This window comes from Hypanus sabinus, chromosome 3 (assembly GCF_030144855.1).
Source record: "Hypanus sabinus isolate sHypSab1 chromosome 3, sHypSab1.hap1, whole genome shotgun sequence".
In the NCBI taxonomy this organism is placed as follows: domain Eukaryota; kingdom Metazoa; phylum Chordata; class Chondrichthyes; order Myliobatiformes; family Dasyatidae; genus Hypanus; species Hypanus sabinus.
The window spans coordinates 64,690,394-64,706,729 of NC_082708.1; the positions used below are offsets into that span (position 1 = coordinate 64,690,394).

A 16,336-nucleotide genomic window follows, 5' to 3' on the forward strand; every position below is an offset into this window, starting at 1 on the left:
GGAACACTTATCATTTTTCAGTATATCAAAAATAGGACATCAGAGTTTCCCGTAAACAGATGAACAGTGTTCTTGATGGGTCTGATTGATGTGTAGTTTTCATATATGACAGACTTTTTTTTCAATATATTCATTTATAAACATATGTATGCAACTATGAAAAACACTACTGTAAGCCCTTGTTCCTTAAGGTTGTTTGGGGGGGGGGGCAACAATGAGACAAAGATCCCACTACCTATTAATGCTCCCAATGGCGTGCACCTCAAATAGCCTCTGACAACCAAGCCCAGCTCCTGGCCTTCACATGTCGCTTAGCTACTAAGCCAGGGAGAATTGTTTCTACTGACAGGAGAAGGGGGAAAGGTGGGTTACTGGCACCCTAAAACCAGTGGCTTTGGGCAGATGGGGTGAGGGGTGATTAGCCATGGTTGGCAGCTCATCTAAGAAAAGGACAACACTAACCTCGAACCTCTGCTGCCTTGTGGCTATACCCACTCATGGGGAAATATTCGGGAGTAAACCCTGAGGGAATAATCTGGAGCTGGAGTCCCTAAGGCTGTCCTATATTGAGTTCAGTGCTGATTGGCAACCCCTGCGATGCTGCTGTTACCAAACTGTATCGGTCTCTGCTGTTCCTTTGGGTTCATCAGATGCGTGGAGAGGGGGAGCTTGCTACACGGACAACAGCATGCTCTCCATATTGTACTGCCCAGGTTTGCGTGTATAGACAGCTAGAATGCAGTATCCATGGTTAACTCTGACCGATGGAGGCTGTCACATTGTATGACCCATTGTGAACATGGGATTCAGCACCAATTTTCAGATGATGGAAAAAAAATAATAGGAATGTTCTCCTGGTTAAATATTGATTAACTTCTACTTTGATATTCTTGTCAAAACTCCTTAAGCAATGCACAATTCAGCGCTACCAAGCAACTTAATTCTATCCCAAGAATTAATGATAAAGAAGTGAATAGTGTAATAAATTTGTTTTTTATTTGCCTATTCCTGGGAAAGAGTCTACAATCTGAAAACCAGTTTTACTGAGGATCACATATATGCACACAAATCTGCTTTGGAGACGAAAACAAGGATGGATGAAGACAAAAAAATCATGGCACTTCTATTACTATAGGTAAATGTAAATTATAAGCAATCTATATACAGTACAAATAATGTGCTAAGCATGGAGATAAACCAATGGCAGTAGTGGGTATTACCTATTTTTTCAACATACTGTGAGCATGAAAATGTTTCAGCTCAAAAGTTAACAAAAATGAAATGTTATTAGCTCCACGTGTAATGAAAAGACATCAAAGTAAACGTTAATTACGAGATGCATAGGATTGCCAAAATATTTGTATTTCCCTTTCATCTTTTACTCTAAAATGAGACTAATATTAAAATTCTCTTCCCTGAAGGCACACCTTGGAATGAAGGATGCCTTACTTCCACTTACTTTTATGATGCTCATAGGAACCACAGAATCTTCTATAAACGGAGGAGCTGATAGCTGATGTGCAGGCAGTTGGCTAGTTGTAAAGTGGTCCATTTCCCTCCACTACTTATACAGGATTTCCATGAGCTGGTAAATGTATGGATCTGAGGTTCTCAATACCATTCCACATTCTCCTATTCCACTTTAAGCTGTCATGAGCCAGAGATTCCCAAGGACTCTGTGGAGATATTGCACTTTTTCCAGGGAGGTTTTGAGCACATCCTTGAACTTTTGCCCTCGTCCACCTAATGAGCACTTCCCATTAAAGAGCTTTGAATGCAGTGTCTGTTTTGGAAATATGATGGCAGGCATAATGTGCTCTGCCCAAACTAGCCACTTGAGTGAAACTAGGGCCTTACTGTTGGGGAGTTTATATTTATATCTCTCATGATATGGAAAGAGACAATTCAGTAAATCAAGTCTAAATTGGCTCTCAGAGGAATCTTAATATTCCACTCTTTTTCTGGGTCTCTCTGCCTTGCGAAAATATTGGGTGGCCTTTCCCTATTTTATTGGACCAAGATCGTGATCAGTGCCTGGAGTCCAGGGGTGGTTTCACAAGTGAGTCAGAATTCGGAGTTCTTCCAACAACAGCAACAATTAAGTAGTGACTAGGAATTATGAGCCCTGAAATTGTTGTGACTTGCTATATACTATTTTGTGTGGTCTATCTATATTTTCTATTTAATGATAAAAAATTAGGTTTAAGTTACTTTGTTGTACTTTCATCAAAATGCCAATAATCAAGTTTCTCCCTTTCACGTAGGAACAAACTGTTTTAGCCAAAATCATAAAAAAACAGGATTCCTAACTATAACCTAGTACATTATGTGATTGCCATCATTCTTGACCTCTCTGTAGAATTTGACATATTTAATCATCCAAACTCTACTTATGTGGATTGTCCTTACTTTGTTCCAGTCATACCTTTTCAATTGCCAGCAGAAATTTCACTTTTCATTACTGGAGACTTACTTTGCACCATTAATTTTTTTTCATCTCTTAACTGCTCCTTGTCAATATTCTCCAAGGATATAAAGTTAGCTTCCTTCCAATGCCAAAGATAGGTTTTTTTTATATAAAAAATTCTTTTCCAATATTTGATTTTCTTAAGTGATGAAATTAATAGATTGGAATTACTGTTAACACATTACTCTTGCCACCAATGTATTCTCTGCCCAATCACCACTAGCCTGACCCAGTCTTTCAAAGGAGCCATTAAACCAAACTTGCTCTGTCATGGATATGCAAGATCCTAAGGTACAACTGGAAGAAGAGCTGGAGATTTCACTCCAATGTTTACTCCTCAAAAATATAATTTAAACAGACTGCTTGCTCAGTAATCTCAATATATTTTCTGGATCATGATAATGCATGATATAATTACTATGTTTCCTGCAGTGACTATGTTTTAAAAAAACACGGGCAATGGCTATAACTTACTCTTGGATATCATTCAAAATACATGTTCTTTATTTTGCCCTTTTTACAATTAAGTTCCAACTATTAGGTTTAGTGTTACCATGAGCAAAATATTGACGATTTAAGAATCGAGGATGTTAAAGTTAAGCAAGGAGATTTACTTTAAACTATGACCCTACAAGCATGAACAAAAACATGCTGTGAATTTATTACTATAGCTTCAAGAAAAAATACCCATGTTACTACTATTTTAGAAAGGATTTACTGTTTATTAGGTGACTAGACCTGAGGCCAGCCTATTTGAAAATGGTCTCAACAACTGGAAGAGTTCAGATATATTTTTTAATGGGTTCACTGGCCAAAGTTGAAACTGACCTGATGGGATTCTGTGCCTTCTTTAAAGTTCACAGCATCTTCAAACTCCTGATCATATTGCTGTTCTTCCATGTCAGTCAAGTCAAGCAGCTGGGCTTGTACATCACAAGGATTAACCTAATAACCAGAGGCAAGAGCGATGTCATAACACAAAACATTATCTGACACTCAGCAGCATCTCCTTAACATATTATGTGTAATACTTCTGACTTTCAGTTGCAGCATATAAAGTAGCACCTGAAGCTTCACATGAACCTCTGATCAATTTCACCCTATGTAGCAAAGGGTTACAAATGTTTAACATCTGACTGTCTTACCCATATAGTGACTGAATTGATACGGTAACACCGAATTCAGGTGCAGTAATTGCTTGCAACAAATAGACCTAAACTTAAAGAAACTTTGTATAAATGTGTGTTGCATACAATATACATCATGGATGTGCCACCACTTTGAGAAAAATGGCTTGTATTGGTTATACAAAGGAGGTTATGCCAATAGGAGAGCATTGACACAAAAAGCAACAACGTGACTAAGAATGAAATCACTGACACTCCAACAAATGCTGGGAAATAGAACCACATCAAATATAATGAATTGTCTCTTTCAACAGTGATAATACAAGTGGAAAACAAACTTAAAAACTGCAATTATACTTTATCTTAGTTCATTATTCACATTTTATTAAGAATATTAACACAGGCTCAGCTCTGAAAGTGCTAATAGGTACAATGGCAGAGCTCCAGTACCCAAAAAAAAATGCACAGCCAACATTCAATTAAGGATGTTAACCCACTCCATCCAAACTAAGATATTCCTTCCAACTGATATATATAGGCATTAAAGCACCACAAAATTTCAAAAATGCAACAGCAATATGAGCACCATTCATATTACTGAGTTACTTCATAGACATAAATGCATACCATCACAGAAATCAGTCTTCACTCGGTTTAATTCACTCTATTTGTAAAACATTAGATCACCATATGGAAATTAGGACCTTAAGAATATTAAAGCCTTATGGATCTGAACTAGTCTTACCCCTGGGATACACCTGCCAAGGTTAAAATTTGCATAGGTTTGGTCTTTTCCACAAAATTCAAAAGAATTCAAATCCTGCTCAATACCTCTTTATCAGTCTGCACTAAATCATCAGTAAAGTGATAGAGGGGGTGATTGACAGGGCTATTGTTACTCAATAATAACTTCTGCATTCATGTTCAGATAACACAAGTACACATGCAGATCAGATTCACCCATGGTTAAAATTTCAAATGATCCAAAACATTTAAACTTAATCAGAAAGATTTTTTTCAGAAAAGCAAATCAGGTTGAAATTACAACAATACAAGTAAACAAGTGTTGCAACTAAAATCAAATAAACTCCAGTATACTTGAAGAGAGAAGTAAAATCCTTCCTGTGAGCAGATCCGGCCAAAGAATTATGAACAAATGAGCCCCACCTAATATTACTAGGAGCCTGTACTCTACTTTTAAATGGAGGGATCTGCAAAATATTTATCAAGCTCACACAAAGTGCACTGCAGATGCTGGGGTCAAAGCAACACGTATAACAAGCTGGAGGAACTCAGCAGGTCAGACAGCTTCCATGGAAACAAGCAGTCAACATTTCAACCAGATCCTGATGAAAGGGCTCAGCCCAAAACATTGACTGCTCATTTCCACAGATGCCATTCGACCTGCTGAGTTCCTCCAGTTTGTTGTATGTGTTGCATTTACCAAGTTCAACCCTGAACTAATAACCCAATCCCATTGTACTATATCCTGGAGCTGGTCAATACAAAAACTAGTTATTAGCAGATCTCCCTTTCAGAGGGTGGCTTTTCTGCTATCCAATAGACATAATTGTTATACACAAACAATAAAAAACTAACTGTTCCATACTTTAACTTCATACAATATAATGCTAAACTGTAAGCTAAACATTTTCTAGGAATGCATCTCTTTCAGAAAACAGTAAACATGACTTGAATCTCCCAATTCAAATGAATCTGCCTCTCATGAATTATGAATAAACTGGCCTATTGTCCAGTGATTCAGTTTAAGATGGAAATCCCAGTGAATTTATTTGTATAAACTGCAAATTATAAACAGCTCCATTAATATTAGAATTTATGAAATCACTTATCCAAAAGTACTGTTTTATAACACAACATACTCCAAGCAAGTTAGCTAAATGTTTAAGGAAAGCTGAGATAAAACAAGAAATACTTAAAATACTCAAATTAAGTAGCATTAGTGCAAACAGAAACAACACTCAAGTTTTACACTGAAGATCATTTATCAGAATTGGAATGTGAGGAAAATAATTATTTTTAAGTTACAGGGAAGTTAGATGCAGGTAGATAGGACAAAGAGAATATCTCTGAAAGGGCAAGACCGCAGAACATTGTAAATATCACTATTAATACCTTTGCTCCATCTGCCACAAAAGGCGGGATTTCCAGTGGCCACCTGTTTTAATCTTACTTGTCATTCTCATATGTTGGTCTATGGCCTCTTCTACTGTCACAATGAGGCTATTCTCAGGTTGCAGGAAGAACATCTCATATTCCATCTGGGCAGCCTTCAACCTGATGGTATGAACATTGATTTCTCTAACTTCTACTAATTTCCGCCCCCTGCGCAACCATGTTCTCTCTTTTTCCATTCTGGCTCCTCTCACCCATTTTCTTCTCCTTACCTGCCCATCACCTCCTTCTGGTGCCCCTCCTCTTTCCCTTTCCACTGTTCTCTCCCATCAGATTCCTTCCTCTTCCACCTACCAACTCCCATCTTCTCACTTCGACCCCTCCCGAGACTTTCTTCCTCACCTGGTCTCACCTATCCCTGCTGGCTCATACTCATTCCCCTCCCTCCATTTTTTTTCATTAAGGCTTCTTCCCCTTTCCTTTCCAGTCCTGATGAAAGGTGACCACCTGAAATGTCAACTGCTTATTTCACTCCATAAATTGTACCTAGCCTGCTGAATTCCTCCAGGACTTCATCTATGTTGCACTGTAAATATCAACATTCCCTGAGCAACTCCAGTGTCCCTATGTCAAAGGCGTTCCCTTTGTACTACCCTCTCTTCCCAACCTCTCTATAACTTAAATCTAATTGATTTTCTTACTTTTCCAATTTGAGAAAGGTATTTGATCTAAAATGTTAACTTTGTTTCTCTTTCTACAGATGCTGCATGGTCTGCTGAGTGCTTTCCGCATTTGCTGTTTTTATTTGTATTAGCCCAATTTCTAAGTTATTTTATTAAACGTTCAATGCAAAATTGAGTTTCCAAGAATGATACATATATTTATCTGGACAAATAGTAATTGTTACATTTTAAAGGTACTAAAGCAAACATAGCCATATAAATATTTACTGTGCCATACAACCAAGTCAACATTTCCAGACAAGGATGGAAAAGGAGAAAATTAGCAAAGACAATGGAATATAATAGTTAGTTATCCTAGAGTGACCAACAAGGACTGCTCCTGAAACAAAGTTCAAATACACCATAATACTGTAAAAAAAAACCATACAGCATGTGGAATGGTATCATTCAGTGTGCCCACTGCAAACATCACTTCAATATACTACAGTAATTTCTTACTTGAAGTGTCCAGGCAAATTTTAGGAGTAAGGCAAAGCATGATGCCTAGAAATTCATAACTTGATTTCAATAGAACAAAATTTCAAAAGCAGGGAAGCCCATGTTGCTGGTTAGTGTGCTCAGTGCTACAATTTAAATTGGGTCTCTAAGCAATCAATTTACAATATATAAGACTAATCTATTGTTGTAAGATTTAATAACTATTTGTATTGAAGGTGATTTTGTCTAAGTTCTATGATAGATTGTTGGGTAGCCTTAATAATAAATGGATTTGTTTTAAAATGCAGACAGGAAATGTAAATTAAAAACATAATGCTGGAATTGCTCAGCTGATTAGGAAGCATCTGGAAAGAGGAACAGAATTGATGCTTCAGATCAAAAGCCTTGATCATACCCTTCAGCTGATGAAAGGACTTATTTCTGTTTCTCTTTCCCATATTTAACAATAAGCTCATCTGCCTGGGAGCTAAACTTAGTGAATCCACTTTATTTGGCTCAGGTGCAAAGAAAATAGAACAAGTACTTTGTCAAATCAAACTAAAGAATAAAATGAATTTACCAGTTCATTCCTAAAGAATAATATATTGTTCAGATATCATTAAAAGGGTCTATCGAATAATGCTTTAATAATACAATAATAATCAAATATATGCTTTTCTTTAAATATTTCTAACCAAAAGCAAAGATAAAATACCTGAGGTCAACTATCTGACCTGAGCTGCCATTTCTTTACTGTAATTTTCCTAGTCTAGGCAGGTTGATGCATAGCAACCTATGCCACATGGTTTTAAAAATAAAACACAAAAGACAAGTGATGTTATAATAATCATCACTTACAGACTCTTGCTTCAGTGAGCAGAAATGACTACATTGCAGTTGAGTCATTCAAGAAACTAGGAATAAGATCATAAAACAAGATTACAGTAAAATTAAGAAAGTACTGCTGAATATCATGCTTCAAATAATGCTTACTTTTATTTTTATTTGATATAGAGCAAAATAAGCCCTTCCTGCCATGTCACCCAGCAAACCCTGATTTAACACTCGCCTAGCCATGAGACAACTATAATGACCAATTTACCTATCAACCAGTACCTTGTTGGATTGTGGGACAAAACTAGAGCACCCAGAGGAAACTCATATGGCAACAGGGAGAACGTAAAAACTCCTTACAGACATGGGGTGTTGAACCCAGTTTGCTGGTACTGGAACTGCAGGGTAATTTTAATTGAAACTGGGTGAATGATATTCATGAATTGCAAACAAAGTTAGTTCAGCATACTAGCTTAAAAATTGAGAGTTCTGAAAATCTTGAAAGAATCAGCAGTTATTGTTTTGCATTGTGGTTCTTAGAAATCACTGAAACAGATGCACAAGAGGTAGAACTAAGACAACCACATTTCCAAATATACATCAAATTGAGAAACATAATCCTCAAATCTCTGTCAAAACTTCCACACAATAAAAATAGAATGCTAAAACCAGTAAGGCTTTCAATTTAAACAGTAAAGGGATGAAAATATTATTTCTCTTGCAAGGTAAAGAATATTATATGAGAAAAACAGAATTTATTTATTCAGTTCCCTTAAAACACAAGTCAGAAAAATTAAAATCAATGTAATTGCCACTCTACCCTACAAAGCACAAGACTAGAACAGAAGCTCCAGATGTTGGTTAAAAACCAAAAGACGACAACTGAAAAAGCACTAAGTAGAGAAAAGGTAAACTAGCTTATGATATAAAAGAGAATACCAGAAGTTTTTTTCAGATATATAAACAGTGAAAGAGAGGCAAGAACGGACATTGTATTACTAGAAAATGATGCTGGAGAGGTAGTAATGGAGGACAACAAAAAATGGCAGATGAACTAAATTTTGTATCAGTCCTCACTATGGAGACACCAACAGTATGCCTAAAATTTGAGAGTGTCAGGGGTCAGCAATGAGTGTAATTGCTATTACTAAGAACGTGCTTGGGAAGCTGGAAGGTCTGTAGGTATATAAGTCAATGGACCAGATGGAATACACCCCAGGATTCCAAAAGAAGTAGCTGAAGAGATTGTGGAGGCAGTACTGGTGATCTTTCATGAAGCACTAGATTCTGGAAAGGTTCTAAAGGACTGGGAAATTGTCGATGTCACTCCACTCTTTAAGAACAGAGGGGGGCAAAAGAAAGGAAATTATAGGCCAGTTAGCCTGACCTCAGTGCTTGAGAAGATATTGGAGTCTATTATTAAGGATGAAGTTTCAGGGTACTCAGAGGCACATGATCAAATAGGCCAAAGTCAGGTGAAATCTTGCCTGACAGATCTGTTGGAATTCTTTGAGGAAATAACAGACATGATAGGCAAAGGACAGTCAATGGTGTTTACTTGAATTTGCAGAAGGCCTTTGACAAAGTGCTGCACATGAGGCTGTTTAACAAGGTACAGCCCATGATATTACAGTAAAGATATTAACATGGATATAAGATCAGCTGACTTGCAAGAGAAAATTAATGGGAATAAAGGGAGCCTTTTCTGGTTGACTGCTGATGACTGGCAGCATTCCACAGAGGTTGGTATTAGGACCACTACTTTTCATATTATATGTTAATGATCTGGATGATGGAATTGATGGCTTTTTGGGCAATTTTGAGGACAATTCAAAGACAGGTGGAGGGGCAGATAGTATTAAGAAAGCAGGAAGTTTGAAGTGGCAAATCCAATACAGTGTAGTGAGGTGTAGGGCCATGCACTATGGTAGAAGGAATAAAGGCACAGACTATTTTCTAAATGGGAGCAAATTCAGAAATCAGAACTGCAAAGGGACTTGGGAGTCCTTGTGCAGGATTGTGTAGGATAGTTCTGGGCTTTTAATCACTGAAGTTTAAAATAATGAGCAGGAATATCATTTAAGCCTAGCGATTAATGAAAGGCCTAGATTGAGTGGGCATGGGGACAATGTTTCCTATAGTAAGAGATTCTAGGACCAAAGAACAGCACCTCAGAATACTAGAACATCCCTTTAAAACACAGATGAGGAGGAATTTCTTCAGCCAGAGGGTGGTAAATCTATCAAATTTATTGCCACAGATGGCTGTGGAGGCCAAGTCATTGAGTATATTTAGAATGGAGGTTGATAAGCTCTTGATTAGTAAGGGCATAAAAGGTTACATGCAGAAGGCAGGAGAATGGGGTTGACAGGGATAATGAATCAGCATTGAATTGAATTGACTTTACTTCTTACACCCTTCACATACATGAGTAAACATCTTAACGTTATGTCTCCATCTGAATGTGCAATGTGCAAATTATAGTAATTTATAATAAATAGTATGTACAGTAAGATCTATATAGAACAGAACAAAACAATCTATATAGCTTAGAAATACAACTGTGTCAGTGCAAATTAATCAGCCTGATGGCCTGATGGAAGAAGCTGTCCTGGAGCCAGTTGGTCCTGGCTTTAATACTGCAGTACTGTTTCCCAAATGGTAGCAGCTGAAACAGTTTGTGGTTGGGGTGACTCAGGTCCCCTATGATCTTTTGGGTCCTTCTTAAGCACCTGTCACTGTAAATGTCCAGAATAGTGGGAAATCCAGAACCACAGATGCGCTGGGCTGTCTGCACCACTCTCTGCAGAGTCCTGTGATTGAGGGAAGTACAATTCCCTTACCAGGCAGAGATACAGCCAGTCAGGATGCTCTCAGTTGGGTCCCTGTATATGGCCCTTAGGATTTGGGGACTCATGCCGAACTTCTTCAACCATCTGAGGTGAAAGAGGCACTGTTGTGCTTTTTTTTCACCATACAGCTGATATGTACAAGCCAAGTGAGGTCCTAGGTAATGTGTATACTGAGGAACTTAAAGCTGGTCACCCTTTCAACCCCAGATCCATTGATGTCAATAGGGAAGAGCCAGTCTCCATTCCTCCTGTAGTTCACAACCAGCTCCTTTGTTTTTGCATCATTGAGGGAGAAGTTGTTTCCTTGACACCACCGTGTCAGAGTGATGACTTCTTTTTTGTAGGTTGCCTCGTTATTATTTGAGATAAGGCCAATCAATGTGACATAATCTGCAAATTTAATTAGCAGATTGGAGTGTGACAGGATGCCAGACATTCAGACATGTTACTTTGGCCTTTTTAGGTACAGGGACAATAGTGGATGTTTTGAAGCAGGAAGGCACTCTACTTCAGGAGAGGGAGAGATTAAAAATGTCTGCAAACACACCAGCCAGTTGTACCACACACATTCTGAGTACCCGCCCTGGGATACTGTTCAGACTGATGAAATGGCGGAGCAGACTCAATGGGCAAATGCCCTAAGCTCCTATGTCATATGGTCTTATAATGTTCATCACCATTCAGGGCTATTAATACACAAAATCAAGATGTGTACCATTTCTTTACACCCATTAACATTCACTCCCAATTAATCATTCATTACAATACCCTAATCCTCGTGCTTCATCTACCACCGATGAAAAGTAGTGCTAAGAAAAGACTAAGGAAAGGGTAACTAAGAAAATAATCAATTTCTGTTGGTTCTACCCAAATGCATTAAGTACGGGAAATCTGAACTGAGATTTTATTAGAATTTACTAAGGCTATAAGTAGTTGAATAGGTAAAGGTGGAGAAGAGAATTTGTTCTACTTGAACTTACAAAAGGTACAGTACATAAGGTATATACTTTGTACTTCCATAAGTACATGTAAGGTGTTGTAATTATATGGGAAATTGAAAAGTTATATGGACAAAAGCAGTTTACTGCAACATAGGTTACAGCGTGACTAGGTTACAAGACAGATTTTTATTATAAATATGAACAAGCAAATTATAATGACACCATAAACCTCCATTGACAGAAGGTGCATTTGATAACAACATTGTACATGTGTTTACATTTAACTCACACACACAGATTTATACAACAAAAAACTAAAATGGTTTATATAATCCCGAACAAGAGAAAATATGCAGATGCTGAAAATCCAAGCAACACACACACAATGCTGGAGGAACTCAGCAGGCTAAGCAGCATCTATAAAAAAAATACAATCAGTGTTTCGGGCTGAGACTGGAGAAAAAAAAATGAGGGGTAGATTTAAAAGGTGGGGGAGGGAAATGAGAAACACAAGGTGATAGCTGACACCAGGAGGGTGAGGGATGAAGTAAAGAGCTGGAAAGTTGATTGGTTAAAGAGACACAGGACTGGAGAAGGGGGGAGTCTGACAGGAGAAAACAGAAGGCCATGGAAGAAAGAAGAGGGTGCTAGAGCACCAGAGGGAGGCAATTGGCAGACAAGGAGATAAAGTGAGAAAGGGAAAATGGGATGGGGACTGGTAAAGGTGAAAGAAATCTACTCTTCATCTTTTTTTCTCCAGTCCTGCCGAAGTGTCTCGGCTCGAAACGGCGACTGTGCTTTTTTCTATAGATGCTGCCTGGCCTGCTGAGTTCCTCCAGCAATTTGTGTGTTTCCTATACAATCCCTTATGTACTCCACAAAAGCTTTGACTTGAGTCATTTATTATACCACTGTAACTGTTCTATGACTGAAATAATATATACCCAGCAAGGCACTTTCTTCTGATCTCCAGCATAACAAGAACTCATTCCTTATGTTCATCTGGCTTTTGTGCTGACAGAAGATGAAATTACAAAGATATGGCCAGATTTTTAGAAGGAAGTACTAACAGCTTTGCAAGTAACTGTGTTTTCCCTGCAAAACTGCCACCAATTTCAGGAGAGAATCAAAATCAAGTTTATTATCACTACATACAGTACACTGTCATGATGTTTATTGTTTTACAGCAGCAGTACAGTGGAATACATAAGAATTACTCCAAGTTACAATAATAAATATATTAAAAAATAATCACTGCAAAAAGAAAATAAAATAATGAAGTATTGTTCATGGATTCATGAGACATTCAGAAATCTGATGGTGGAGATGAAGCTGTTCCCAAAACATAGCATGTACGTCTTCAGGCTCCTGTAACTCACTCTGATGGTAGTAATGAGAAAAGGGCATGTCCTGGATGGTGAGAGTCCTTCAAAATGAATGCCACCTTATGTGGCAAAGCCAATTGAAGATGTCCTCAATAGTGGGGAGGCTAGTGCCCATGATGGAGATGGCTGAGCCTACAACCCTCTGCAGCTTTTTTCAGTCTTAAGCATTCATACCTCCATACCAGATGCTCTCTACGGCACATTTGTAGGAACTTGTTGGAGCCTTTAGTAACATACCTAATCTCCTCAAACTCCTAATAAAGTACTGCTGCTGGCATGCCTTCTTCATGATTGCATCAATATCTTTGACCCAGAATAGATACTCAGAGGTCTTGAGGCCCAGGAACTTAAAGCAGCTCACCATTTCCTCTGTGGACCACTTGATTAGGATTGGAGTGTGTTCTTCCAACTTCCACTTCCTGAAGGCCACAATCAGTTCCTTGGTGTTACCAACAGCAAGTGTAGTGTTGTTGTTGCAACATCACTCAGCCAGCTGATCTATAGATGTCATTTCAGCTGTGCCTAGCCACATATTCATGATTAAAGAGTGAGTAGATGAGCGGGCTAAGAATGCATCCCTGGGGTATGCATGTATTGATTGTCAATGAGGAAGAGATGTTACTTCTGGTCCACACAGACTGTATTCACATGTGAATGCTTAAGTCTAATTTGTGGTAGCATTTGTTCCTCATTTTTAAATTTCTTGTTAGCAAAACAGAAACTAATTGCTTGGGTATGTCTATAACAGTTTGGAATGGATTTAAATGATTCGGAATGTAAATATTTTCAATATTTTTGAAAGCTATGTTTATTCTGGTTTCCCTGAATACATGAATTATACCAAAAAGACACCATAAGACCATCAGACATAGGAGTAGAACTAGGCTATTCGGACCACTGAGTCTGCTCTGCCATCCCATCATGGCTGATCCTGGATCCCATTCAACCTGCCTTCTTGCCATAACCTTTGATGCCCTGACCTATCAGAAAACTATCAATTTTCACTTTAAATATGCCCACGGTCTTGGCCTCTACAGCTGTCTGTGACAGAGCATTCCACAGATTCATTACTCTCTGGCCGAAAAAATTCCTCTTTACCTCTGTTCTAAAGGGTCGCCCCTCAATTTTGAGGCTATACCCTCTAGTTCTGGACACCGCCACCATAGGAAACCTCCTCTCCACATCCATCTTATCCAATCCTTTCAACATTCAGTAGGTTTCAATGAGATCCTTTCTAATTTCTATTGAGTACAGGCCCAAAGCAATCAAACACTCCTCACATGTTAACTCCTTTATTTCCAGAATCATGCTCGTAAACCTCCTCTGGATTCTCTCCTATGACAACACATCCTTCCTGAGATATGGGGCCCAAAACTGTTGACAGTACTCCAAGTGCAGCCTGACTAATTTCTTATAAAGCTTCGACATTATCATATTGTTTTTATATTGTATTCCCCTCGCCTTCTTTACCACAGACTCAACCTGTAAATTAACCTTTTGGGAGTCTTGCTCTAGGACTCCTAAGTCCTCTTGCACCTTTGATGTTTGGATTTTCTCCCTACTTAGATAATAGTCTGCACTTTTGATCCCTTTATTTAAATGCATTATCATACATTTCCCAATACTGTATTCCATCCTCCACTTTTTTGCCCATTCTTCCAACTTGTCTAAGTCCTTCTTCAATTGCGTTGCTTCCTCAGCACTACCTAACTCTATCATCTTCAAACTATGCCATAAGGCCATCAATTTCACTATCTAAATCATTGACAAACAATGTGAAATGTAGCTGACCCAATACTGACCCACTGAGGAAGACCACTAGTCAGCCAACCAGAAAAGGCCCCTTTATTCCCACTTACTGCCTCCTGCTTGTCAGCTATTCCTCGAACAATGCCAGTATCTTGCCTATAGTGCCATGGGATTTTATCTTGTTAAGCAGCCTCATGTGTGGCATCTTATTAAATGCCTTCTGAAAATCCAAGTAAATGACATCCACCTCCTCTTCTATGTCCATCCTGCTTGTTACTTCCTCGAAGAACTCTAGCAGATTTGTCAGGCAAGATTTCTCTTAATAGAAACCATGTTGACCTTGACTTATTTTATCATTAGTCTCCAAGTACCATGAAACCTCATCATTAATAATCAACTTGAACACTTTCCCAACCATTGAGAATAGGCTAACTGGCCTATAATTTATTTTGCCTTCCTCCCTTCTTGAAGGGTGGAGTGATATTTGCAATTTTCCAGTCTTCTGCAACCATACCAGAATTAAGTGATTCTTGGGGAAGATTATAACCAAGACATCTGCTATCTCTTGAGCAACCTCTTTCAGAGCTCTGGGATGTAGTCCATCTGGCCCAGGTGACTTATCCACCTTAAGACCTTTGAGTTTGCCTGGCACTTTTTCCTTTGTAATAGCAATGGTACTCACTCCTGCTCCCCGATATGCACAGACCTCTAGCACACTGCTAATGTCTTCCACAGAAAAGACTGATGCAAAGTACTTATTAAGTCCGTCTGCCACTTCTTTGTCCCCCATTACTACTTCACCAGCATAATTTTCCAGTGGTCCAATATCAACTCTCACCTCACTTTTACTCTTTATATAACTCAAAAAACTTTTAGTATCCTGCTTTATATAGCTGGCTAGTTTGCCCTGGTATTCACCTTCTCCCTTCTTATGGCATTTTAGTTGCCTTTTGTTGGAGTTTAAAAACTTCCCATTCATCCAACCCACTCACTTTTGCTACCTTTTATGCCCTTTCCTTGGCTTCTATGCAGTCCTTAACTTCCCTTGTCGACAACGGTTGCCTACCCCTGCCATTTGAGAACAACTTTTTATGTAGGACTTATCTACCCTGCACCTTGTGAACTATTCCCAGAAACGTAAGGAACCTCAGCTCTGCCATCATCCCCACCAGTATCTCCCTCCGATCCACCTGGGTAAGCTCCTCTGTCATACCTCTGTAATTTCCTTTATTCCATTGTGATACTGATACATTTGAGTTATGCTTCTCCCTCTCAAATTGCAGTATAAATTAATCACATTATGATCACTTTCTTCTAAGGGTTCCTTTACCTTAAGCTCCCTAATAACATCTGGATTATTATGGAACACCCAATCAAAGTTAGCCTTTCCCTGAGTAGGCTCAAGCACAAGCTGCTCTAAAAGCCATCTTGTAGGCATTCAACAAATTCCCTCTCTTGAGATCCAACACCAACTTGATTTTCCCATGAATATTAGTTTATCGTCATCTTACATCTGCTTCAGACAGCATACACAATACATGATCCTGACTAATAGTCTATAATTCAGTGATGACATGACAGAAAAGGCTGCAGCATTGTCCCAAAGCTTTCTTCAATCTTTCTTGTCACAATGCAGTATTTTATCTCTAACTACAGCAGAGAAGAGCTAATCTACAAAATTACTG

The 16,336-nt window shown here is 38.5% G+C and overlaps 1 protein-coding gene across 3 annotated transcripts in view; it reads right to left on the reverse strand.

Annotated features, from left to right (window-relative positions):
* dlg2 (discs, large homolog 2 (Drosophila)) overlaps positions 1 to 16,336 on the reverse strand; it is a 787,731-nt gene that overhangs the window by 517,668 nt on the left and 253,727 nt on the right. The window contains exon 7 of one of the 3 annotated variants that reach the window (XM_059964523.1): positions 3,296 to 3,412. The exons of 1 other annotated variant lie outside the window; for it this stretch is intronic. In XM_059964523.1, the coding sequence (XP_059820506.1) occupies positions 3,296 to 3,412 (117 nt within the window). Of the gene's footprint in view, positions 1 to 1,459; positions 1,656 to 3,295; positions 3,413 to 16,336 lie in introns of those variants that run through there. One more of the 3 variants, XM_059964526.1, reaches the window with a different exon arrangement.